The sequence below is a fragment of the Dermacentor silvarum genome, chromosome 5 (assembly GCF_013339745.2).
Source record: "Dermacentor silvarum isolate Dsil-2018 chromosome 5, BIME_Dsil_1.4, whole genome shotgun sequence".
Classification (NCBI taxonomy): domain Eukaryota; kingdom Metazoa; phylum Arthropoda; class Arachnida; order Ixodida; family Ixodidae; genus Dermacentor; species Dermacentor silvarum.
In genome coordinates, this window is record NC_051158.1 from 66,590,383 (window position 1) to 66,616,838 (window position 26,456).

The following is a 26,456-nucleotide window of genomic DNA, read 5'->3' on the forward strand; positions in this document are numbered from 1 at the left end:
TAAGTACAGTTGCAGTGGCACTAAACCTCGCGCGCTACGACTTACACAGATAGGTGAAGATACTTATCGTAATAGTGTTGGTGGTGATAGCTCTGAATGCGGCGTACGACAAGCCACGAGGAGATTTTCTGGTACTGGAATAGGAAACTGAGTGCTCACCAGTTTTCAGGTGACATGGGTGGGCAAGTACTGTGGGGAAGCTGCTGCAGCAGGCGAGTGCTGTTCTCGATCGCACGCGCCTCGTCCTTTTTCTTGTTTACATAGGATCTAGCAGCTGGAAACGTATCATACGAATGTAGTTTGGCGATGTACTGAATGTTGGTGCTGATAGATTGCGTCTTCCGGAAACGTATCAACCGGCAAAAAAGAAGCGTAACTGTATCCAGAAGCATAATTGGATCATTTTATTAATGTGTTAGCATTAGTAGCGTCTAAGTAGAAAAAAGTGTATGTGTGTGAAGCAGGTGACTTGGTAGAGAGGGGATGGGACAGCTTAGAAGAGTGTACATGTGCGTGTTTGTCTGTGTGTATATATATATATATATATATATATATATATGTGTGTGTGTGTGTGTGTGTATACACACACATGTATAGTATAGTATACAGTAAAACCTCGACAATACGTAGTTGGCAGGGAGTGTGGATCAGCTACGCACTAAGCAGTGTACTAATTAACCGACAATGGCAGATGAGCGGTTATAGATTTACCGCCCAGAAAAGAACTACTTCCTAATTCTAACTAAAACGCACACACATAGACAAGTTTTATTTGCGAGCAGGCAGCAAAAAATCTGATTTTCACTTGTCGCCGTGGTGGCCTAGTAGCGACGATGACATCCTTAAACTCGGCAAGGCTGTGAGCCAGTTTTTTCCATCGGGCTCCACTTGTCTGCGAACGCCCTCACGACCGTCAATGCACGGGCTGTGTTGGATACAGAAGGGCCATCATTCACTTCTACGTTGTAGGCGTGGACAACGTGGAAGTTTGGTCGTGCTACGTGGTACGGACTGGCTTTGTCCCGAGTCAACTTGACCGACGGATAGTAGCCACATTCAAATTGCACATTTTGAAGTGCTGTCAATGGCTGAGTATGAAGAGATGTTTGCCAAGGTGTCTAAGCAGGAGCGGCCACGAGTGAGCGCACGCGGGCAAGCATGCGTGTGGCCTGACCTTCAGTTTCATATGGATCGAGGTTAATATAGAGTTCATAACTAATCAAAATTGGCAAGACCCGACAGCTACAACACCGATAAGCAGTGTGGCCAGACGCATTCCTGCGCGGGCAGCCACAGTAGGGTTGGTAATATCGATGAAATATATCCTGTAACACAATTAATCTTCATCGATGTCCACCTTTCATTTAATTGACTTAATCGATTAGGCCTGTTCAATTAAACGTTTTCGAGCGTTTGACAGGAGTGGCTTGAAAATTTTGAAATCATACTGGAATGGTGTCAATCGAGCAGTGACTGTGCGGCTGAGGTAGAGCGACTGTCGACTGTTTTTCCGAATCCCGAGTGATGCCGTGCTGAGCACTTCCCCTCCCTTCCTCCACACCGTACACGCAACTACAGCGCGCGCCCGAAGCCGGAAGCTTGAAATGCTCTCGCAGTTCAAGGCATACTATAGCAACCTAGTTGTCGATCGTCATGCCACTCCCAGTCCACTAATGACGTGGCACAGCATTCGCGCCGGTTTGGAGCATGTATTTGACATAGCGATGGAGTTTATGTCGATTCCAGCAAATCTATAGCGTCAGAGTATCCTCGCATGCTTGTTGTGTGGCCATTCAAAGAAGGGTGTTGGTTTCGCCCATACATTCTTTCGCTCTATAGAAAAGAGCATGTGGTTTAAAATCTTAAACCAGTAATTTTCTTTCCCCCTGTGTACATTGCAATTTCTTGCATATTTCAGTTGGACTTCACGTTTCACTTTTGCTATTTTTCTTATTTCTTGTCTTACTGTACTGTAGAGGTATTCACTAGTGCCATGTATATTACTTAATTCTGCACTAAGTGCTATTATATAACATATTGTTTATCTTCTCATAGGCCACTAGGGCCAACTATATTTAGCCTTTAACAAGTTAGATTACTGCATCCTCTCAGTTGTTGGTGCAGAATTAACGATTGTTTGATTGCATTGAATAATGCATACGCCGGCGGGGCTAGAGGACGAGTCTGAATTAACCGATTTCTCCGTGTCTCATGCTCCTCCTCCGCATCGCCCTCGTTGATCTCCTCTCCCATCGGTGGGCACACCTTGTTCAGAAGAGTGCTCGCTGCCGCCCTTGTCGGCGAGATTTTCCCGTGGAAGCCGCATTATAACTGCTATTTCGTCTCACGCGGCTGCACTGTAAGCGGCATGCGTATACATGGAGTTCTATGGGAGGGTAAACGGGAGTCGGAAAAGGCCGCATTGTAGCCAGTTCTGAACTATAAACGGTTACGTTACAAGTGGTCTATACTGTATGCACAGTAACAGTCGGAAGAAGCGCACCGATCCAAACACCCTTCTTGATTGCTGTCAGCTTTCGACCAATAGTAGCCATCTATGGGAATCTGCTAAATGACAAAATGTGGCAGCTTTAAAAAGCATGAGATAAAGGCTTTGTTTGAAAAGAGCATTTGAGAGAGAGGTGGCTTTGCGCTCTGCTTGAGAGCTTCATGGGCCACGCACAACTGCAAAATTTGGCCAAGAATTCAAAGCAGCGTACGCTATCCAGGGACTACATTTTTTTTCCAAGCCCGAGAGGTGGTTTGGAACCCTTTAAACCTCTCAGTGCGAGATGTTGGAGGAATGGTGTCATGTTGCCCGCAACATTGCGCTGGTCCTGCGGCCAGTGCCTTCAAATGCCTTCCCTGTCTCTAGTGCCAGAGACAAAGAGTAGACTCACAGGTGTTGACGGGAAAATGATTTATTAACAGCACTTCCTAGCTGCGCAACCACCTATGTGTCCAGGCAGCAGCAATTGCAACTACGGCACCCTCCTAGACGAGCTCGTCGACGTGAGGAGTCTTATGCAGGCGTCCCACGGCAGCGATGGCTGGCTTGCCCTTTGACACCCGGGCTGCCACCTGGGAAAGGGACATGACAACGGGGAGTTAGTTAGCGAACACGGTTTGCCTCCATCACTAACACTACTAATACGCCCAGAGCTTCGAAAACTGCTTAGACAGGAAACTACAGCCCTTGTCAAAAGAAACGCATGCATGTTGCGATTAACGAAAATCAAGCCCCCTGGTTCCCCATCTTGTTCACTGCATATCGAGGGTGACGACTCTGGCAGCACTGACGCCTTCAGGTAGGATATGACAGTTTATTGGTCACATACTATGTGACACCTGTTGTTAATAGGATCTGCCACATCCATCGCTACGCCTGATGAGCGCTTGCCATACTCCCAGGGCCAAATTTATTACGCACACACAAATACCCAAGAAAGCGGACAGTGAGATAGCTGCTGCTGTAGCTCAAATGGCAGAGCATCGCACGCGTAAAGTGGAAAGTGTGGGTTCAGCTCCCACCAGCAGCAAGTTATCTAAAGTCAAGAAAGCATCGCAGAGGTGGGTGTTTACTATCTGTAAGGCTAGAGTTTCGCATGCCGCTAAAAGTTTTTTAATCCTCGCAAGAGTTGCAACGGCCCCTCCTCTTGCACAAAATACTGACCGTGGCAACGTCCTGGGTGGTAACGGCATCGATGGCCTGCAGGAGCTCGTCATGGCGCCAGGGCTGCCCGGTACGCGACACGTGCACGCCCATCTCAAGTGCCAGGTCTGATAGGTGCTGCCGGCCGTACTGCACTGCCGCCTTCATCTTCTGCCTGCACACACGGGTGCCAAAAGTCCAGTCAGAAGATGTTATCAGTTCAAACAAATGATAAGATTTCTCCTTTTACAGCAGTTGTTCACAAGCACAGTTTGTTCTTCCAAATAAATAGGTTTCAGTCTAATTACGTTGACGCCACTTATTACAACAATCGTAATGCAGATGCTTAAAGTAATTGTGATGCTAATCGTAACAGATTTCAACATAAGTCGTGACACTAATTGCAATGCATATTCCTCCAGGAATCGTAATGGTCCAGAAATGATTGAAAAGATCCCAGACAGTGATGGAAGAATTTCTGACGTGGTACTTCGTCACTGACGTTGGCCACACCGCGAAGTGAATTGAAAGTCAGCTGGGGAAAGGGTACCCACTTGGCATCCTGGACGTCCTTGTCGGCGACTTTTTGAGCAACAGTCCGCACCTGACTCAACACTGCCTTGGTCAGCTGCAAAGACAGTAAGAGAGCCATGGGCAAAAAAGATGCTTCACTACAGTAGTCACACAGCCAGCTGTCACACATGTTCACAGAGACCGAACCTGTACAACCAGTCACAACCAATCACACACAAGTCAGCGCAGGCTGACTGTGCAAACCTGCTTACTAACCTAAAAAAAAAAAAAAAAAATGCACAATACAGGCTCGTGTAGACCAAGGCTACCAGATATGTTAGGCAGCAAATCTAAGCAAGTTGCCCAGCAGATTCCCAAAGTGTCAAAAGCTATCAGACAAAAACTGACAATAGCCCCTGCCAGAGTGTTTAGCTAAATGTTTGTCACTCTTACTGGCACTAGCCAGTTAATGCGATCACTCAGCATTTCCTGTGTTGCTTCTGTGAGAAACAGCCCTTGTTGCCTTTTAGAATGGCCCATCAAAGAATGCTATGCGTCACTGAATAACCATACCCAATAGTACTCGCATTTTGTGAAGTATGTACAGTTGAGGCTTTATATAATGAACACAAGTAAAATGAATTAATTGGACATAATGAATTATATCTGTAACGTTTAACACCAGTATCAGCATGTAATGAATACTGCTGGTACTGCTATAAAACTATACTATACTGCTATGAAACCTTGTTGATACGATCTCGGCGTGAACGTTCGCAATCAAGTACACAACAAATGACCCAATGCAGTTACGCTTCTGCTTTACCGGTTCATACATTCCTGGAAAACACAACCTTTTGGCACTAATGTTTGGTACATCGGCAACCTGTGATCGTATGATATGTTTTCCGGCCGCTAAATCTCCTGCAGAGAAGGTGCGAGGTGCATGCGATCGAGAACAGTAGCCTTCACTGCAGCAGCTTCCCTGCAGTTCTGGCCTGGCCATAGTCACGTGAAAACGTCGGCACGCACTCAGTTTCCTATTGTACAAGGAAATCTCGCAAGTTGTCGCATTCCGCATTCACAGCCATCGCCACCAACCCTATTACATAAGCACCTTCACCTATCTGTTCCACAGCACGTGGGGCGTAGTGCCGTTAGAAGTGCACGTACTGCACGCTTTTAATAGGCGATATTCAAAATGTGCTGCCATTCCCTGCTGCAGACGGCACGAAATGAGCGTCATGTTTTGCTCTGGCAGCATTGTATTCCAGCGTCGCCAACTGCAGTTGAGTCTGTCAAATTTTTTCGGGACTTCGGATTGTACGTTTTCCCGGTTAGTATGCTTCTTCTTGCATGTGTGTGTGTGTTTTTTTTAAACCTATGAATGAGGGTCTACTATTATAATGAATATTGGATATAATTAAGGTACTTTTGTGTTGGATGCGACTTCGTTATAAGGAGATTCGACTGTACAGTCACATTACTCTTGCGAAAATGTGCTGTCACCAAATGTTTTTATGCAACACAAACACAAAGAGGTATGTGTTTCAGCTAATGTATGTCGCTGAGGTATGTAGCTGAGGTATGTGTTTCAGCTAATGTAATGAAGAGGTATGTGCTTCAGCTAATTTGTTTCGAGCATTTTAAAGGACAAGATGCCAAAACGCATTAGTCTAGCTGTTGCAAGTACATCAACTTGGTGACCGCTTGATTTCACCCATGATTTTATTTACGAGGCTGCATCGACTTGCATACGGAGGACAAAATTTCAAATGCTCGGGCCCATCATGTCGTACCCATCAAAGAAGACAAATTAATTGAGACTTGGGAACAGGCTAGTTTGTATTCCATCACTAGCTGACTTGAAGCGCAAAGAAGATACAGGGATGAAAGGACAGACACGGACGATCGCAAGGGTAATGCTCATCTGTGTTCGTACTATCGTCTCTGGTTTTTCTTTTGCACTTGAAGTCTACTAGTGAAGGAAGACAATTGCAGCGCTTGTCAAATGTTAACACACTGTCTGCTCAGTACTGCCACGCCTCTGCTTATGGCCATCAATTCAGACTAACTGTACAATGAACTGCAGAATGTTTGCCCCTTACCATTCTGAGTGCTCTACTCTATTTTGGTCTACTTCAATGACAAGGTCTCACCTGATCCATGTCATCTGGGTGGCCGGCCAGGGCAACACCAAAGAGTCCTGTGTCTGTGTAGTTGATGTTCAGTGCCTTTGCCTGCAAACACAACCCAGGGCATCAACTGGGAACTGCCGAATGCTTCCTTCAAACAGGCCCACTACCTAGGTCTTTCGAGGAAAAGTCCAGTAAAAGCTTAAAACTGCAGTGCTGGCGTAGCAACTGAAACATGCGAGGCACTGGGTTCAAACTCCGGCATTACCAAGCACTTTTGCTTCAAATGGTGTAATAGGTGTTGTCATCATCATCATCAGCCTATATTTATGTCCACTGCAGGACGAAGGCCTCTCCCTGTGATCTCCAATTACCCCTGTCTTGCGCTAGCTGATTCCAGCTTGTGCAACATAACAATAAATCATTGGGGGCAAATTTTAATGTCCCAAAGGTGCATAGTGATGTTGATTCAAGCTGATTACTGCCTTTACATGGAACAAGAAGTGCCTCCTGTAGCGTAGGTTCTTGTGTGCAAGAGCATGTGGGGCTAGAAGCCAGCATATAGTAGGACGACTAAAACAAACGTTTTTGCTGGGGCTTTAAGTCCCGCTTCTTGCCTATAAGAAAGTGGCCTATAAGAAAGACACTGTAGTTGAGTGGTGTGGACTAATTTCGACCATCTAAGGTTCTCTTATGTGCACTGCTGCAGCTAGGAGTTGAACCTGTAACCTTGCACTTAGCAGCAGAAGGATGTCAGACCTACTGAGCAACTGCAGTGGTTGTCACGAAGTGCACAGATTAATCCCCAAGGTCATCACAAGGCCACCAGTGAGGTCACCACATCTTTGCTCCAAGAAGCGTAAGCATACGAGACAGTCCAACAGGATGCCACAACTATCACTGCAACTACTCCACCACAGATTTACATAGAAATGATGTTCCTATGTTCTAATGGGTACCGATATTCCAAAACCAATATGCTTGAATGCTCATAGGGGGTTCACAGCTCCAAGGACTAGATATTTAAAAAAATGTCTTCTTTGGAAACTGTGTTTAGGTCTGCTACACATTTTTCAGTTTGATTTACATAAGTGCTTTTAAATAAGGGGTGCTGCTCGTTGCACTAAGCAGAATAATGTATAACAAACTATTTTTTACCATTTTCCTCATAATTCTGCGTTTTGGAACTGCCGGTGGTAATCTCGATAATCCAAAAACACACCACACGCATAGTGTATATGTGTGATAACAATGGGCCCACCGCGCTGGCTACAATGCTCATGTAACAATCTGATGCTGCCAGTGCACCTTGTGCTAGACCAAAGAGAGTTCACAGCAAGACCAGCTGGCCTAAACGTTCAACTTTGGAACATCGAAAAAAAAAAAAAAAAAAAGCACTGGGTGTGCAGAGGGGTGACACAAGAGAGCACAGACTAAATTTTTGTAAATTACCCTTCTGATACATTATTAGCCGCAAAGTATGTCCACCTCGCTTTGGAACTTATCTGCAAAAGTGCCATGATCACTACGCTCATAGCCTTTTTATAAGAAATCTGTGTGGTCTAAACAAAAGCCACCCTGTATGTAATATACCTCAATGATCCCCTGCGTAGATATAATCAGATTCTACATTCTCTTCTCTCGAATGAAAATTTCAGTTGACAGTCGGTACCTTTTTGTGTTGCCCCTCTGCACGTGCCTTTATTTTTGCGCTGTTCAGCTATGCAAAACCAACTAGCCCAACAATCAATTCTTCTAGAATACATTTCTCGTACACTGGGCCCTTCTTTTTCTGTGTATCCTCAAAGCGCTTGTCCTTATCTCTCTCGTGTCTTTGTCTTTTATTGCGCTAATTTACTTGTTAACCTTTAAGATTGAGCAATGCCAATTTGCCCAACTGTCAATTCTACCGTCTATAAATGTCCGCAGAACACAAGGTTGCAAACACTGACGGCACAGTAAATGCATAAAGGGTGCATGCGTCAGCAACATGCACTTACGGCGAACGGCTTCTGGGTGGCCTTGGCTGCCGCCTCGCCCAACTTGGTGGCCAGGCTTTCGCTGTACGGCAGCCGGGGCCCCGTGCCCAGCAGGTGCGCGAAGACCCCCAGGGCGAAGCACTCCTTGGGGTTGCGCACACCCGCACCTTCCACCACCACCGCCGCATCCACAAACTGGCCCGCACACTCCAGGCGGGATTCGCCTGCACACGCATACACACAGTAGGTCGCACCGTATCCACATTTGGAAGTTAGACAGTTTCACACCTAAGGAATCCTTCGCAGATGTGTATGCCATTCGGAGCAACTGATACGTCAAAGATGGTGAAACAGTATAAGGATGTCCTCACACACTTAAGTGCCGTATTTATCCGATTATGAGGCGGTCATGATTGTAAGGTGAGGGTGCAATTGAGGGAACCCAAGAAAGAAACTTGAGTATGCACACACCAATATAAGGCGATACAGAAAAGCCGACGGATTATCGAGATTTGCCGGGGATCACCTGGAATATTTAATTATTACCACAGCCAAAATGCAAAATGGCGAAAATGAAACAGGGGGGGGGGGGGGGAGGGAGCTTCAACACGCGGAGTGCCAGTTACATCCACCTGAGACCCCTTGTAATATTGCCTTCTACATTTTTTATAAATTCACTCGGAAGTGATTACGCGAAATATTCAATCTGGGTATAAAGTACGGTGCACGTGTAACTGTAAAGAAGTGGTTTATTTATATTCTTGTCATCCTCTTTCGAGGAATTTGACACTTAATTGATCTAGACCTCTGTTTCGTCCCAGACAGCCGAAAGCAACCTTCAGGTATGTTTTCTTGAAGTCACTGAGATTGCGTGAAAATACCAGACGCGCCAGCAACATAGCCATGTACTACACGTAGCTCCATCTTCATCTCTGCGCTTAAGCAATGAAATGCAGTTTTCACCATAGCAAACATGAGGAGATGCTTATGCACATGGAGACGAAGTTTTTGGCATCTAACCGTGGCATTAAAATTTAAGAAATTGGTTTTCAAGTTTATAACATAACAGTAGACAATAAAAACCACCTTGAAGAGCGATTAGTATATCCCATAGTTCGGGTCTCAGGAGGATATGCGAATGCTGCCTTTAGGTGTGGCTTCACGGCATCACGGCACGCACTGCCGTGAAGCCACACCTAAACGCAAAATCCACTTATAAAGCGGGGGTGACTTCGAGGCTAAAAATTCTATGAAAAAACGTCGCCTTATATTCGAATAAATACGGTACTAGGGGTGTATTTGCTGGCTGTTCTTAGTGACAATCGTATCACTGATGCTGCCTGCACGTTTGCACCGATGCCCTGGTCAGTGAGAATGCTTCGGGGATCTCGCCACTTTGGGGTGCTTGCACAGCTTGCGTTGTTGGCAGCTCTTTACTGCTGCAGCTGCACAACCTCCTAGCTGACCTCCAAACGTGGAGCCAGGAAAACGGGACATGAGATAGGAAAATTACGGATTACTGACCAAAAAAGCTGCACAGAGAAAATGTGTCTATTCATGTATGGTGTACACGAGGTAACGTTTACTTTTTTGATCGTTGATAATTACAACTAAAAATTAAAATTCGGGACTCCGACGCAGGTAGCACTGGTGATTCACAGCGAGCATGCCAACGCCCGAAAACGGCTGCGAAACTCCCTTTATCGCTACATCGTCATCTACAATTCGGCCCTCACAATAAGTAGCAGCATAGGAGGTGACCGAGCGAGCCAGACCGAGCGTCAAAACCTCAAAATGTCCTGCTCCCATGTGACCACCTTCTGTGTCACGATGTCACGACAAAGTAGAAATGAAACTGAAACTGGATGTAGAAAAGCTATCGCATTAAATTATTTAGTGCGTTCCGAGGCTTCCCAGCATTTTTTTCTAGAGTTTAGAAGTCTAGGACCTTCATTTAACACAGAAAAATTAATGGTCTCATGCTGGTACTCCTTTAATGGTGCCATGAGCAGGAGGTCGGCCATCTTGTGTAAGGCAACCTAATAGTGTGCAAGAGCCTACTTCCCGTATATTGCATATCTCCTATTGCAGCATGTACCTTAATGAGAATGAATAATTAAAGTGAATTAATTATTTTTTTTTTATTAGCCACAGGTCTGTCATGCAAGTAACATCTGCCTTCTTAAGGTAATCAACCTGAACACACCAAATTGCGCTATCTGACACGAGTAATTTTTAAAATGTTTGTTCGAACTAAAAAAAAAGAGAGGTACTATAATTTTAGTTTTGCTCCCTGGCACCACCATCTTGGGCTATGTAATGCATGCATTTCTGTACATTATTATTGTTTTTTTTTTTTTTTTGCAAGGTGACGTCGAGTTTGCGTGCCCAGTGGAATGTCAAAGCTGCTTGGTGGCTAATTCAAAACGTCTACAAGTAAGCTGTAGCGCCACTCAGTGATCACTACGGCTAGAGAATGCTTTGTGCTACCCGCCCAAGACGACGGCACTCCCAACGCTTCTTCGAATGAAATCGTCCGTACACACCTGCGCCAAACTTGCAGGGCAGGAACTCGGCCCCAGGTTTGGTGGACAGCTCGAGGCCCTTGAGGGCATCTGCCACCCGTTTGCATTCGGCGCCGACCACAGACACCACGGCACGGGGCGCACTCACGTGATTCTTCACAAACTGGGCCAGCTGCATAGACATGTGAGCATACAATGATTCAGCATAGGTGGTGCCAAAGACATCGCACATTTCGTTCTACGTCCACTGTATCGTAACATAAAAAAATCAGGGCGGTTTAGCATCCCAAAGTAATACATGGGCAACGAGAGACATTGTAATGCGAGGGAGGGTTGAGGGGGGGGACTTTGGATTATTTTGACCATCTGGGCTTGTTTAAAAATGCACCTAAATCTTCACACAAAGAAGATTTAGCGTACTGCCTCCTTCGGAATGTGGCCGTCATGGTCAAGACTGAACTTGTGGCCTCGTGCATTTTGTACTGTCTAAGCCCAGTAATGCGAAACCTACGGGTGTTTAGAAGTTGGCCCTCGACTTATACATGCCTTTGATGCTCAAAGCTAAATGCACTATAATAGACTCGCCCTTGCGCAAGTATTTAAGCTTCTGTAGTCTGCGACAGAGGAATGCCACAATCTTGGAGGCCATGCAATACTTGATGTGCACTCGAAACTTTACCACAGTGTTATGAAGTTGTACAACGCCTCGCAAATATATTGCCTGCATTTCACTTAAGATTCTGCTTTGCTACCACAAGCAAGTTGCTATGCCAATGCATATATCACGTGTACCTTGTTTTCTTTTAGCCCGGTGACCATTTTTCACTGCATCATTAGTGTTACCCAGTTATCGCTCGGCACTAGATGTGTCTTTATGTATTCCGAAATTTATTGAACGTTGTCGATGATACTAGAGCAAGCGAGCCTTGTCTAATCAAATTGCGCCTTCTCAAGAATACTGCACAACATGTATAAATAGTACGGCGGATGCTGTGCAGTATTATGGACACCGCAAGCTTGTACTTACTAGGTTGCCACTGAATACAGAATCCTGCTAACATTTAACCCTATAACCGCGAAAAGCAGGCCACCAGGCAGCCCAGAAGCACCCTACAAGCAACAGACTTCAGGTATTTTGCTCACACAAGGGAAATGCACTAGGCGAAGAGACGGCGTGCAAGAGACACTGATCGCCACTCGCCTTTTCGTGGCAGTAGCGTCCAACCAGGAAGTCGTTGATGTACAGGGAGTTGGCAAGCCCGCCGCGGAAGGCAGCCGCATGCAGAGCCTCCATGAGAACTGCAGAAGACCAGGTAAAGGCGATCACTCAGCAACCAGCCGCAACCTCGGCAACCCTAGCGAATATACTTCTCATTTCACTGGACACAGCCACAAGAACCCCCATCCTTTTTTTTTACAGACAAGCCACAGGAAGCTTTTTTTTCTGGCTATGATGGCAAAACTACAAAGCCAAAGCACACATGTGGCGGCTGGAAACAGTATCGCGACTTCAAGCACATTTTCTAGTGTGATAAATAGCGTCCCAATATATTTACTATGGTATGTAATATCCGTGAGTAGGTATGAACTATATTTTTCACCATATTTTCACTATATAGTCACTATATTTTTCTGGTTTGCTCTTTGGGGCATTTTCACGTGTGGTATCATCGCTTCTTTAAGAGCACCTTTCTAATGCAAGATGGTGTCCACATTTCTCCACTGACCATGCATTCTGTGCTGGTCCCTTGTTCAGGTCATCTCAGAGAGCTTTGACAAACTTCAGTAATCAATGGCTGCTGTAAACAGGAAAAAACAACTTGTGTGTGTATGTTTATGCAGGTTAAATTGTGGCTGCCTTTCAGAAGGTAAACAAGCCAAGGGAGATCAGCCAGATTTACCCGATTGTAAGGTGCACCTTTGCCCAAAACAATGAGCCTGAAAATTGTCTGCACATGGTTACTGGGTATGAAACCAAAGTCATGTCTGCGGCATTGGAAGCAGCCCACGGCCCACTGTCAAGTCGAGCACCACTGTCATCACAAGATGGTAATAGAACAAGCTCTCATGTAGGCAGAATTTATTACTGAGGCACATGCTTTTTACATGTTTTTGGTGTTTTGGAGACTTGTGTGCTTTGCAGGACAAGTGGCTAGTCGAGGCATAGGCCACCATCCCATTCACTGTGGTTTGTAGAGTCGTCCGTGAGATGCAGAATATGAAACATCACGAGTGCACGGAGGATGACAGGCTGTGGTCCATGAATGGCAACAAAAAGCTGTGCCAGAGCCAATGTGAATATATTTTCATTCTGTGGAGATAAATTGTTCAGGTTGAATCTTTTTCAGATTACAAAACTTTCGAGGCAGGATACTTTCTTTTTTCTTGCAAAAAAATCGAGTGCACATTATTTTACTTTGAACCCACAAAAACTGGGTGTACGTTAGGAATCGGTAAGTACGCTACCTAGCATGGCAATGTATGTGCAGAGGGTCCATCTACACACTTTCGCATTCATAGCCAGACAATCGTTTGCAATTACCGAGTACTGCATAACTGAGAAGCACCAGGCATACATTACTGCTTCTAGCTAAACCATGGGCCGATTACAGCTCAAAATACAAAAAGGTAGCATTTTGCAGTGGGTTCAGTTTAATACCATGCTTGTGAGCATTGCTTGCCTGTTTCGTCCCCGATAAAGCCTCACTGCATGTTGTCTGCAGCAACAACACACAAAATATGGCGATTTTGCTGTAATAAAATGGTAGCGCCATCTGTCAATGCCATGGCAGAATGCACCTTCCACCGTAGCAGTGACAGACCGCACCATCGTTCGCTTGCAGCAAAATATTTAAAATTTTGGGGTAGGTGTTGCCGCAGACAGCATGAACTCGAACTTCACCTTTACTCTGAACATGGCAGGCAAATAATGTTCATGAAAGAGAGAATGGATGCACAGAATGGATTCACAGAATGGGTTCACAGAATGGATTCACAGAAATGCAGGTAGGTTAACCAGAGGTAGTTCTGGTTGGTTACCCTGCACAGGAACAAGGGGTAAGGGGATAAAAAGAGAGACTGAAAGGTGAGAGAGATAAAGAGAGATGAGCACAAGATCACCGCGTACACTATACAGTGGCAACAGGCGGCGCTGTTATTGCCAAACGTGGTATTAAACTGAACCTGTGCGAAATCTGAGTGGAATTCAGCCAGTGGTTTACCCGCTAGAGTCACGTACTGTACCTGGCGCTCCCTATTTATACAACACTCTGCATACACCGAAAGAAGCAGCCAGTTGTGCCAGAGGAAGGAGGACTGACCAGCCTCCCGGTTCTGCCGGAAGAGGGCCAGCTCCCTGTGAAGGTGGGGCGCAACATCGTCCACTTCCCAGTGCTTGAAGGCCGGCTGGAAGGCCACCTCCTCGGCAAACTTGAGTGCCAGGTGGCTGTGTGGATGCAGGGAGAACGAGGAAAAAGCAGGCTCGTCACAGTTCAACACGGCAGAGAAACAATGACTCGGGGGACTTTCCCTCGTATTCTGAAACGTTCCTCTACGCGGCACGCCGTCCTTGACTACGTAATGATGATGATGATTGTGAGTGGATTCCCCTTTGAAAAGGGGTGGTCACGTGCCGTCATACTCCAGCGTACTATTCAAGTTCTCATGTAACATTAGCGTCACTGTATATGAGGTCTGCCTGAAAAGTATCCAACCACGTTTCCAGTACAAAAGAAAAAAAAAGTTACCTGGTGTGTTTGTCATCGTAGTCACCTTCAAAGTAGTTCCCACTTGCTTCCTCACACAGAGTCCCACTGCCCATCCACTTCAAGAAAGTCCAATAACCCATTCTCGGGAAGTACTGTTAAGGCAGTCAAAGCGTTGCACTTGATGTTTTCTTGGGCTTTACAGTGCGTGCCTTTCAAGTTAAAAGGGTTTGAATGCAAGCTCGTTGGTATGACTCCATTGAAGAAAACAGCGCTAAAAACACGGACGAGAAAGGAAGACAGGACGAGTGCTGGTCCTGTCTTCCTTTCTCGTCCGTGTTTTTAGCGCTGTTTTCTTCAATGGATAAGTGCTTTTAAATTTTTGGTAACAGCCAAAAATTGTACGGGGCCATGTCTGGGGAGTAAGGAGCTTGTTGAACTACCAAATAGTTTGCTGTACTGAAAAAAAAATCATTCACGTAAGCCGCATGAAAGGGGGCATTATCCTGGTGCAGTTATAAGGCTTTCAAATTCCTGTCAAAATCCTGGGTACAAACTTAGCAGGTACCCTCTGCGTACCCAAATCCTCTTTAAAGTGACATTCACAGAATCTTTGTTGCTATCCACCATCTAAACAATTTCCCTCACAGTTAACTGACAAACTACCATGGAGCCTACACTTTAAAGACTGCAGGTTGCTTGTCTCTTTTGCCATCCAACTGACAAACTAATATTAAAGCATGCAGAGTTGCAAATGCCTTTATGTGGTTGTAAAAAACTAAAATTTAACCACTTATATCCCTATTTTCCTCTTACTCATTGCAAAGCGAGGGCCACGAATTTAGCACTCTTGATCTTGTGACATAGAATACCAGCGTTTATGGACCAGTTGCCTGCTGCAAAGCTCTGTGATGCTTGCAGTTGAAAAGTTGGTCCAACTCCTCCACCATGGCTGTGACTGTCACTGGCAAACAGCTACATCTAGTACACATGCGCAAACACCCGAGAAAGTGGATGTGGGGACAGCCGCCGCAGTAGCTCAACTGGCAGAGCAACACGCACATAATGTGGGAAATGTGGGTTCGGCTCCCCCAGCAATGGCAAACTGTCTTTTCACCCCCCGTCCACACTCATTTCCCTTTAATTATTTCCGCATCTCAATAAAATGAAATAGTTAATATGCCTATGGTTTCCCTGGCGTCATTGTCTGTTGGCCTGAAATTGTAGTCACTAACAAAATATCGAGCCCCCTAGGTTCCCCTTATTATTTTCGCTTTAAACAGTGTTATGATGTGCGTATGCACTATGCAGGGAACTCAGCATCAACAAGGCAAAGTCTAATCCCACTAATCTCAAGTTAAAGCGCTAGAGTGTGTTTGTCTTAAGAAATTCAATACCGCAAAGGCTAGTACAGTAAAACCTCATTAATTCGACCCTCGTTAATTCGGAAAATCAGATAATTCGGACTTGTCCTCTGGTCCCGGCAGGCGTATGCATTGTTCAATGCAATTGAGCTCCCGTTAACTCAAACGTATTTGGACGCACATCGGTTAATTCGGACAACTTTTAGAGCTCAGCAGTGAGGATCGCCGCAAATGTGCGAGACAGAGGAGCAAAAATGGCGCTAGCGTACAATTAAAATGAAGCGGTGGAGTCCGCATCGCCATAGTCATCAGCGGAAATCGTACGTGAATGATAGCAACACCTGAACGCTTTATGCCTATTTTTGCCTTTACTCTTGCATATACCGCCACGCATAACACCGCGTTGGGCAAACAGTGGTTTAGTTTTGATTCGTTGTAAAGCTGTCGAGGATGCTACATCACAATGGACAGACGATCTGTTGGTGATCAGCTCACTGGAGAAAATATAATCGAGATGTGCACGCGGTAGCGCAAAGCATTTTGCAAATGAAGGCATGCGCTGCGGCCGTGCTGCGAAGGAAGTCACGAGGCCTCAATCACTGCTACAAGAGCCAATGAGTCACGAGATGACAAGAATCGCAGCTTCCGCACTGCTTTTGTGCAAAATGGCAACAGGCTTTGCTCATTCATTCACTAAATAAAATTGTGTTGATGTGTAAGCATTTGCTTATTGTTTTTTGAATATCCTTGATAATGCAAAATTCGGGTAATTAGGACATTTTCTTTGGTCCCTTCAAATCAGAATTAACGAGGTTTTACTGTAACCACAATACGTTTTGAACTAAAAAACCAAGAAAGCCTGCTAAATGCAGACGGGGCTACATTACGTAACACTGGCGCTCAATTTGTTTTTCTGTTTTGTAAACACCCACTTCTCGGTGAGAAGAGAAAGCCCAAGTGAGAAGAGAAAAATACTGAGCAAGCCTTCAAAGGCTTGCTTGCGAGATGCACGATCTCTTCATTTGCAGGAAGAAAAACACGCTGACTCACACATCGTCACGGTTGCATTCCAGCAGGTAGATGAGGTGCTCCCGTGTGGTGCAAGCCCTACCAAGAAAAGCACAACAGGATTCATTAAATATCGGCTCAGGAGACAGTAAGTCTTCATGAACGTGCAACTTTTTACAGCAAAATCTTTCGTCGTTTTTTGTCCATTCCCTAACTCGCTGGGACGAATAAAAAGCATTCGTTCATTCATTCAGCATGGAAGCAAACGCTTCCACTGGCAAGACTCAGCACAAGCTCAATGTGGCTTGCGTTGCAACACTACCGTATGCACTTGTGTAAAGCTGCACTTTTTTCTTCACAATCTTGACGCCTTACACAGGGAAAGCCCATTTCGGTCCAACTTTTTTTAGCCATGTGTAATCCCTGTGAACCCTTTTTACCAAAAGAGCAAGTGCTACCGTCTTCATAATGTGCTTGTTCGCATATGCATGCAGAGCACCTTGTGCTCATCCAGTCCTCAACATTACCACTGTCACTGTAGTTCAGGCTCAGCTCACAGTAAACTTTTGAATACAGTCACCCACCGTGCCATCCCTTATGTTTGTGACTTCAAAACAATGTCTAAAGACACCGCATGCCATGCACTCAGAATCCAAGAGCAGACAAGCCTTTCTTTTGTTTTTTTTTTACCTTGGGGCTGCCATGTTGGGGGTGTGGCTCCTACATTAGCACGGCCCTTACTTGAGTGTATACGGTATACAGTCAACGACCCGATTTTTCTGGTGCCCAATAATGCAGATGCCTTCGTGGCACTGCCACGTATAATTATAAGGATGTCTGAAATTTTAGACGCTGAAATCCTTTGCTGTCCAATTTTTTTGGACTTTTTGCCGTGACCACAGGTTCGAAACGGCATTAACTCTTTCCCTACCATGGGGAAAATAGGTGTTTCTTGTATGTTACGGCAGATGTTTTTTTTTCTGAAGGAACTACTGCACTCAACATTTAATGTAATACATAAACAGAAAGCAATTTGAATGCACTTTTCACGCATAAACGTTTTATTAACGAGATGCATGTCATAAAAAAGATATAAATTTTTAATATCAAGATTGTGCGATAAAATTGAACAAAGTTTGTAAAGACGCACTTGTATCTACCAAGAAAAAAATGTTACAAAAATAACGAGATATACAAAATGTATTGCCGTCTATTAGGCACTATCTCCGAAGAACAGGTGTATTCTGCTACAAAAATTTAACTGCAAGCACTACAGTTGGGCATGCCGGGCTGCCGATGTTCCGGGCTGGTTTGCGTCGTCGTCGCTTTCAGACACAATTGTCCGACGAAAAGTCAGCACCCTCTGACTCGCTGCTATTCGATGTATCGATAAGATCAGCCGCAGAGGTAGCGGAATCGCGATATCTGCAATCTCCCGAAACGCGTGCGCCATTTCCGGAGCCGGACCATTCTTGCGTTCTGCTTTGACAATCGCGAAACTTCGGAGCGCGTTTAAAAATCACCGCCTGGCGGGAAACAAGCGAACTGCTTAGAAAACAAAAATATAGTTTCTCCTCTTTCATGTCCAATTGTGCATTGTGTCCGTGAGCAGCGCGGAAGGTTTCGAAAGCGGAGTTTCAAACCATCGATAGCGGGCGGCCATTTTTTCGTTTACCTTTGACGATCGCGAAATTTCAGAGCGTGTGTAAAGATCACTGCCTTGTGGGAAAAAGTGAACTGCTTAGAAAACTAAAATATAGTTCTCCCCCTTCACATCTGATAGCGCAGTATGTCTGTAAGCGGCACGAAAGGTCGCAAAAGCGGCGTTTCAAACCATCGATAGAGGGCTAACGGTGCCCAATGGGCACGGTACGGAAAGAGTTAATCAAAGCCAACGCCACCGCCGTTTTGATTATCTCGCAGCACTGAACTACAGCTCTCACATGCCGACTGTCTGGCAGACATACCCACCATGGCAATGCTAGGCGTAGCTGATTCGACGTTCGCTATCCAGCGCTCTCACACGATCCGCTCGCAGCCAAAGCCACCGTGGTAACATAAGGACTAGTTGTTTCGACCTTCGCTACGAAGCTTCCTATTGTTCGGTGCCATGTTTTTCATTAAAAGAATTCGCCGCTGTCAGCAATGGCACCAACTCCACCTTTTGCACCCTCACAGACAGCTTCGAAGCAAAAGGTACGACAAGGGTCAAGCATTGCATTATGCTGGTTCCCAAAAGTCAGTTTTGCCACAATACAGCGGTGTTAACGCAGTCAAGCATGTGCAATGTATTGCAGTGAAGCATAGCCAGAATGGAAAAGGGGCCACTGTCACGGGACACAGTATACGTATTCCTTAATTATACACGCCGCCGTGCGCTCGCAGTCTCCTGTCGCAGTACAAGCACCAATACGCCTAATATGTGTACTGACAGGCCTTTAGAGCTATTTCGAACCTGCCTACGGCAATTTGAGCCCTTGTGGGCAGTTAAAAAAGCATGCAATCATTTTTTTCAAATCAAACATTTTCGCGGCTCCTAGGGAGTCCGAAAAATTGGACGCTGACTGCACTCAGCTTCATACCTGGCAGGCAATGATGCAGAACCTATACAAGTAGAGCGGTCAGAGAGGTCTCACCCTGCACACTTCGCAGTGCAGTTGTTTTTGATCTGCAAACTGGAGGAGCGTCACAACTACACCACCTCTGTACAGGGGCATAGCCAGGGAGGGTCAAACTGGGCCTAAGAGCTTCTGTGTGAGAGCTTTCTCCTGAACAAGCACAGGTCCCATTCCCCACACCTTGATACTATTCAGTAATTAGCAATAGTAATAACAAATTCCGGCAGAAGTCACCAAAAATGGTCGTCAAGGTCAGCGATAGCTTTTTCAGTTAACCCGCAGCCCTTCTCAGGTGGAGAAAGTGTAGCCTGGCGTGCCCTCTCTTCATCTCTCTGCTGCTCCTACCAGCATGCGTGATATTCTGTCTCGCCCTTCCTTCAAAACTGCGGCGTACGTATTGAGACAACTGCAGAGAATGGGGCACTTACGTCAGGTTAGCACCAAGGTATTCAATATTCTTGGTGATGGCGAACTTGGAGTGGCTCCTGGTGGCCTGGAAAAAAAAAAGACGAGCGAACACATTACTCTCCATTCTCACCTTTCGGGAGAAGAAAGGACAACAGTTCTGCTAGTAGGCACGAATTAAGTACGAGAGAAAGGTTACGTCCTCGTTACTTAAGGTGACCAATCGTACACTAACACAAGCACGTCCCCGCCTGCAAACACTAAATGCTTCCATTATGAAGCGTGCAGTTTTTCATCTCTGCCGTGAGACAAGATGGCTGCATGGTTTGACTGTGGCTGGCACCTGAATGAACAGCACTTTCATGGCTGTGCATGCTTGACCTTACTGAAGAGGAGGTTTTACCTTTGGGTCAACTTCGATTGCCCTATTTTTAAATGCATGTACGGCCTCCCACATCCTTAACTATACTGCGCAAGCGTAGACCATGCGCCATTTTAGCACCTTACAGTGATTACAATCAAAAAGAAAGGCTGAAGTATGCAAAGGCGCCCAAAGCACTTTTCAGTGCAAGCGTCATCCTCTACACTGTTCCCTTCAGTACTGCGCACGCCCATATCATAGTGTGCTCGCGCGATATAGTTAAAATGCGGGAGGCTGTACATGCGAAATGCAGAAATTCTCGCGCTACACCACTACTCTATTGATTTCAATTACATTTGTTGCATTTAAGCGACAAAGCTGAATTCTACCGCCTGGAGGAACCAGAATTCTGATTTAGGGCCTCGAGATTTTGTACAAAATATTGGTGAAAATCAGCAAGTTTAAAAAAAAATTTAAGCATGAAGTTTACAAAGCTATAACTCCACACCAGAAACAGACATCACAGTTCCGTAAAAAGTATCTGTTAGGGCATCTCAAATGGACAAATGTGATGCATGAGTTTACAGTTTAGGTGAAATTGATATGTTTACAAGGGTTCCGCGAAAGTCCTAGTACTCACAAATTAGTTGTATATTTCAGAGCAGTGTATAACACAGCAACTCCGTCTGCTTTAGATGTCTCAACAGGTCCAGTTTACAGAATTGAGATACTGTTACTTATTACAGAGTTACAGTGTTGTAATCTTAATTGTTCTTTTTTTTTAAGGTTTCTGATTTTCCGAGCCTATTCCTGAAAAAGAAAAGGGGAGAAAAATTGGCATCCTGAATAAAATTTTCCTACAGTTAGCAATTACTTTTTTTTTTAAGTGCAATGAATCTCATCAAAATCAGTGCAGTAGTTACAAAGAAAAACAATTTCTCCATTCTATTTTAGAAAGGGTTCTGAAGTCCTACCTGTATGAAAATAGGATGTTATTATCTATAAAGAACTACAAAATATTGAATGATTGATTCATTGATTGATTATGCCTTTACATAGGAGCCCCTGAGGTAAAGCTTCCTCTTAAACTGCACTTGCCCTCTCCTCCAGACGTACGTGCTAACATTCTTTCAGAGAAGACTATCACCCTTTGAGAGACACACCTGCTACTATGGCTGCTGGCTTCATGACTTCTATGAGCTGGATAAGCCACCTTGTACACATGCTGTTGCGTAAGAGAACGGCAAGTTCACAGCAACAACACATGTTTGAAGAGGAGGACACGTGCACATGATGTCAGAGGCTCCAATTAGCATAGTGAGCTCACTGTGAAACATTGTAAATTTAGTATTTATAACACAGAGCCACAGAGGTGTACACCAAGATGCATGGCGTTGCACTATTAGCCTACGAAAATGCTCCCATGCCAAGCCAACAAGATCAAACCTCTACCGATATTAATGTGTACAGGTCCGACATTCACAGCACACAGGTTGTAGTCTGGAAACAGTCACCTAAACCAAACTTGTTCTTGAATTAAGCAATGGACCTCTACAGAAATGTGCCAACGTTTTCTTAGCACGTTAATGTCTTGTGCATCACTGCTGCTTTCATTGCAGCCCGAGAAAGTTTCTGACATAAAGTGCAATTAGATTTAAGTACTAGATTTCCATGGCTAAACAATCCTGCCGTACATAGACGCAAATGACTGCTCCCCAGGACTCTTCAAAAAGATATCTTCAACACATATAAGCCCACATGTGGCTGGCGTGTAAAAGAAAAAAAAAAAAAAAAAAAAGGCTGCACGAAACAGACTAACCAGTGTAGCTGCATTGCGCAGAGTGTGGGTGATGCCAAGGTTGCTGCCGTCTTCGTACCGGGCACCAGCCTTGACCACAATGGCGAGCCGCGTGACGGGCGAGTAGTTCTCAAGGGCAGTCACTGTCAGGCCGTTGGGCAGTGTGGTCGTCTGGAATGCCATCAACATAAAAGCAGCTGCAACTTAGCAAGCAAAAAGAAAGAACTGCACTGCACTGCATAATATACACACACATTATTATACACATTAGGATGGAGCACCGAGTGAGCTTGTACCGTTATGAAAGGCACCAGAGTCTCAAGGGTAGCATGAGTCAAGAGCCAAAGGTCTAGGTCTGAATTGGGATCCCGGCAGGTAGACTGAATGTTTATTGCATAACGAGAGAGAACACTGGACGGCAGCACCGGGCTACTGCAACCATGGCTTAGTAGATAGGAACCCCGGCTCAGCTGCGATGTGCGTGGTTCAAACCCTACCGCCGGTCACACACCGGTTTATAAGACAGGTACAAGAAGCCCTCTGGGCAGGCATCTGGTTTTCCAGGGTTGCGATTCTTGGGAGAGGTTAACACAGACCATTATGCTTGCTGTGCAAGAATGAAGACAAACAAAACCATGCGCAACTCCCAAAAAGGATGCCTGTCGGTCCCATGCCGGCAATTTCCCATCAGGTGGGTGCCCTTCCCAAGCGTTGAGGTCCCTTATTGGCTGAGCACTTGGCCGGGGGTGTGCTTGCACCTGTTTTATCTGTAGGTGCCCGGCAGCAGCTCCTGTCTGCCTCCCACAGCTGTGGATCATGCTCTAGCACAATTCTCTCTGTGGCTGGACAACGGGTGCCCAGAGACTTCCTTTTTCCATCTCTATAGACTGTTCAATCAGCGAGGAGGAATGATGCCTCGAACCAGCGTGCCGCACTGCTCTTCTCCTCGCACTGGTATGTGCCGATCGCCAGTTTCTCCCATCGGCAACTTGGAATGGCAGTGGTGTCATTGCGAATTATCGCGATTCTAACGTGTTCCGTCTGTGGTTCCTGGGATGTCAGATGACTCAAGGAAACGGGCTATGGCTGTGCTGTATTCGGCTGAAAAAATAACTTTCCGAAGTGAATGTGAAGTGCGTCTTCAGCTGCCACGGCTCTGTGGACTCCGCCGCTGTGGTTGCAGAGAAGCGTTTGCTTTGGAGTGTCAGCATAAAAAGAAAGGACTCGATGTTGATGCCGTCAGTTTCGTCGCGTATATGTTCAGAAGATTTTGTTTCCAGTGAGCGCAAGGCGACGAACTCGGCACTCGTGATCAAACTGAGTTACGAATTTGAAAGCTTGGTGCTTCAATATATATATATTTTAACCTATTGATTTTCAGTAATTCAAAAAAAAAAAAAGTATGAGCTTTTTTAAATCAACATAATTCCCAAAGCTGCTAGAACTTAACTTCCTCTCTCAAATGAAACTAATTTCATTCAAACTGGTTTAGCCACTGTCTCATGAGCATTTCTGCATTTGACATGTATTAATGGGGAAATTGGAGTTGGCCCAGCCTAAAGCTTCCTCTTAACGTGCAAACAAGACAACAAGAATACGATTCCTATCTTTTCAAAAACTATTGCAGCATACCTCAACATCTTGCTTGGGCAGGAACTCAACCTGGCCTTGCGACGCCTTGGGGGCAGCCTGCAGCGCGAAGGCTCGGGTCTGCGTGCAAAGAGAAAAATGCCATCAGTTAGCAGGCTTTCACATGAGGCAAACCAAGTAACTCGATCTTAAAACAACTTGAAGGCATCCTGAAACTGAAGCATCACTTGAGTGGCATAGAAGGACTAACGGTGAAACAGTGCTCATGACTCCTGTTTTCATTTTGCCTCCTTTAGAATTCAACATTATCACTTGGCCTGCCTTTAGAAGAAAAGTGCGTTTGGGTGTGTTCTCACAGCACACATTGGTCGTCATAACAGTGCACTCAAATTATCCTAAACTCACTCATGGATTAAGCAACATCACACTGAAAGGTAACATTACAGTATAGCTTTATGTGAGAGTTAAACTGTGGCACTCGTGTTTTCTGTACCATGGCTGGGCTTGTGCAATACCATCATTATTAACGAGTCTAATACAAGTCGTATTACTCGTGTCTTAACACAGCAGGTAATCCATGTCGATGTTGATCTCTCTTCCACTCTGCCAACTTTACTTCTTGGATAATTTTTGATGACCTCTGTGTTTGCTTTCCTCCGTGTTTCTTATGTACTTCTGTTTTTGTTAAGTGCATCATTACCCAGGCCCTGTGCTGTTCATGGGCACCTACAGGAAGAATGAAATGACATTAACCGCAATACCGGGACACCCTGTGTTTCACTAAACTATGTAGAGCCTCACAGTGCCATTAGGTGGCTGTAGGCCACACTGCCATTGGCCAGATTTCTGAAAGTTTCCAACACAAGGTGAAGTACGCAATCAATCTGCTAAACTTCAAAAAATGCAGCGCGAAAAGTGAAACGACACCCTGCCCCCCAACCCCGGTTTGGCTTGCCATTAGCTTATTTTCAACAAATTGCCCAAGGTCACACACAATTCGAGCATAGCATTCAAGTGGCGCGTATGCGGTGAATTACAGAAACAGCGGTGCAGTGTGTCAGCAAACAGAGTTCCTCTTCAACTCGACGATTCAAGTCAGCCAACCACCGCATGGCAGCAGGAAACGAAACGAGAGCTGAATCAGATGACAGAACTGCGTAAACGCATTTCAGAGCGAAGTCGCGTCACGCCTTCGCACTGGGCTACAGCCAAATACAGCCAAAATAGTAGCGAATAAGTCCAAACGCGAAAGAACTAAACCGAAAACCCATTCGGAGCAATGGACGTATCCCACCATCCGACACTCGTAAACAGCAAGAGCGAATTGCTCGGTGGACATAAAATAAACGCAACTGGCTACGAGTAGGGCGGGATGCTCACAGGCTACCAGATACCACAAAATGCGACGGAAATCGGCGGCAATCCTATGAGCTAACAAGACAGCAGAATGGGCCGGTCACACACGGCGTGCACCACGACCGCCCTAATCGATCAGGACTTCCGCGACAAACAAGCGGGCGCGAAGTGAGAACTGCACAGGGCCTCTGAAGATCCCGGCGTCTTTTACATAGGAACGAAATGCATGACTTGTGGACGCACAGACACGCCAGAGTTCGACAGAAAGTGACCCCCAACGTTAACCTTCAAGAACACAGCCGGTCACGCCGGTAACGGGGCCGCAGAGGCAAGCAGGCCAACGTTGGTACGGTCATAGAGTTGAGAGTCCACGCAGGCTGGACGCGTCGAAGGGAAAAAAAATCGCGAGAAAACATCGAGGATTTTACCGCTTGAAGCTTCAGGCCAGGGATCCGTGCGATCTTCGCCGCCATGACTATTCCACCATACATCGGGAGCAGAGAGAGAGAGAGGAAAAGAGAAAGAGTAAAAAATATATAATACAAAAAGATAATAAAAATGTCTGGATTTCTTCAAGTACGGTTAGGGTGGCTAATACGGTACTCAGAAGTAGAAAGGCAGCAAGCGCCCTCTTTAAATAGCAATACAAAAACTAAAAGTTAAAATTTTGAATCTTTGTGCTAATTTTTGCTTTTAAAGCATCTTAAGTTACATTTTTTTCCCAACTCACTAGGCGAAATATAGTTGATTTTAAAAGTCACGGTCAAGCTCTCTTTCTAGTCACGTGGTTCGTAAAGCGCGCGCCGTTCAATAAGTGCCAAAAATTATTTTGGGGCGCAAAAAGAGGCATACAAAAGAAGGAGCCACACGCACAGTGTGTGTGCCACGTTATGGAACTTAAACTATACAATGGCGCAGGCTCTTGGTACAGGCAGGGCATGTCCTAGCAAGAATTCTATTAAAGGTGCGTCCTAGCCTAACACAGACTCCATACGTATGAATCGTGTAGAAATTTGTACTAGTCTAATAGGTTTTGTATTTTGGTGTGACAATGCTAATATACGATATATGCACATCTTGTACAAGGTTTTTATTGTCTCACTTTCCGGGGGCAAACTATGTATGTATGTGTGTAAGCATGTATGTGTGTGTGTGTGTGTGTAATGTATGTATATCTCTGCTTTCCTGCCTACCTGGGTCGCTGGGTAGTCCATGGTCAAATGGGCAGCGTAATCGCCAGCTGTGTGGAGGGAACAGGGTTTGAACCCATCCGTTGGACCAACTTAATCAGTTCACCGAGTATATGGCAATGTGTACATATGTGCCGCTCTTCAACGAGCCTCTTTCACACCGAAGTGGGTCAGTGTAGATACGGGACGGGGTATACACTGCTGTTAAAGGTTTAGGGTTAAAGTTACCATTGAGCTTGCTAATAAGCAATTTCATTA

General features: G+C 45.4%; 1 protein-coding gene across 1 annotated transcript; it reads right to left on the reverse strand.

Moving 5' to 3' along the window:
• Nucleotides 1-2,907: 2,907 nt before the first annotated feature.
• Nucleotides 2,908-25,574, reverse strand: LOC119453435 (cytochrome b-c1 complex subunit 2, mitochondrial-like). The gene is made up of 13 exons (XM_037715467.2): nt 25,437-25,574; nt 23,695-23,772; nt 22,084-22,233; nt 19,927-19,991; nt 16,923-16,979; nt 14,125-14,249; nt 12,006-12,103; nt 10,826-10,976; nt 8,301-8,503; nt 6,325-6,405; nt 4,207-4,280; nt 3,674-3,827; nt 2,908-3,081 (listed from the first exon to the last, which is right to left on the reverse strand). Exons 1-13 carry the CDS (start codon nt 25,497-25,499, stop codon nt 2,995-2,997), a joined length of 1,386 nt encoding a protein of 461 aa, XP_037571395.1. The 5' UTR covers nt 25,500-25,574; the 3' UTR covers nt 2,908-2,994.
• Between the last annotated feature and the right edge of the window lie 882 nt (nt 25,575-26,456).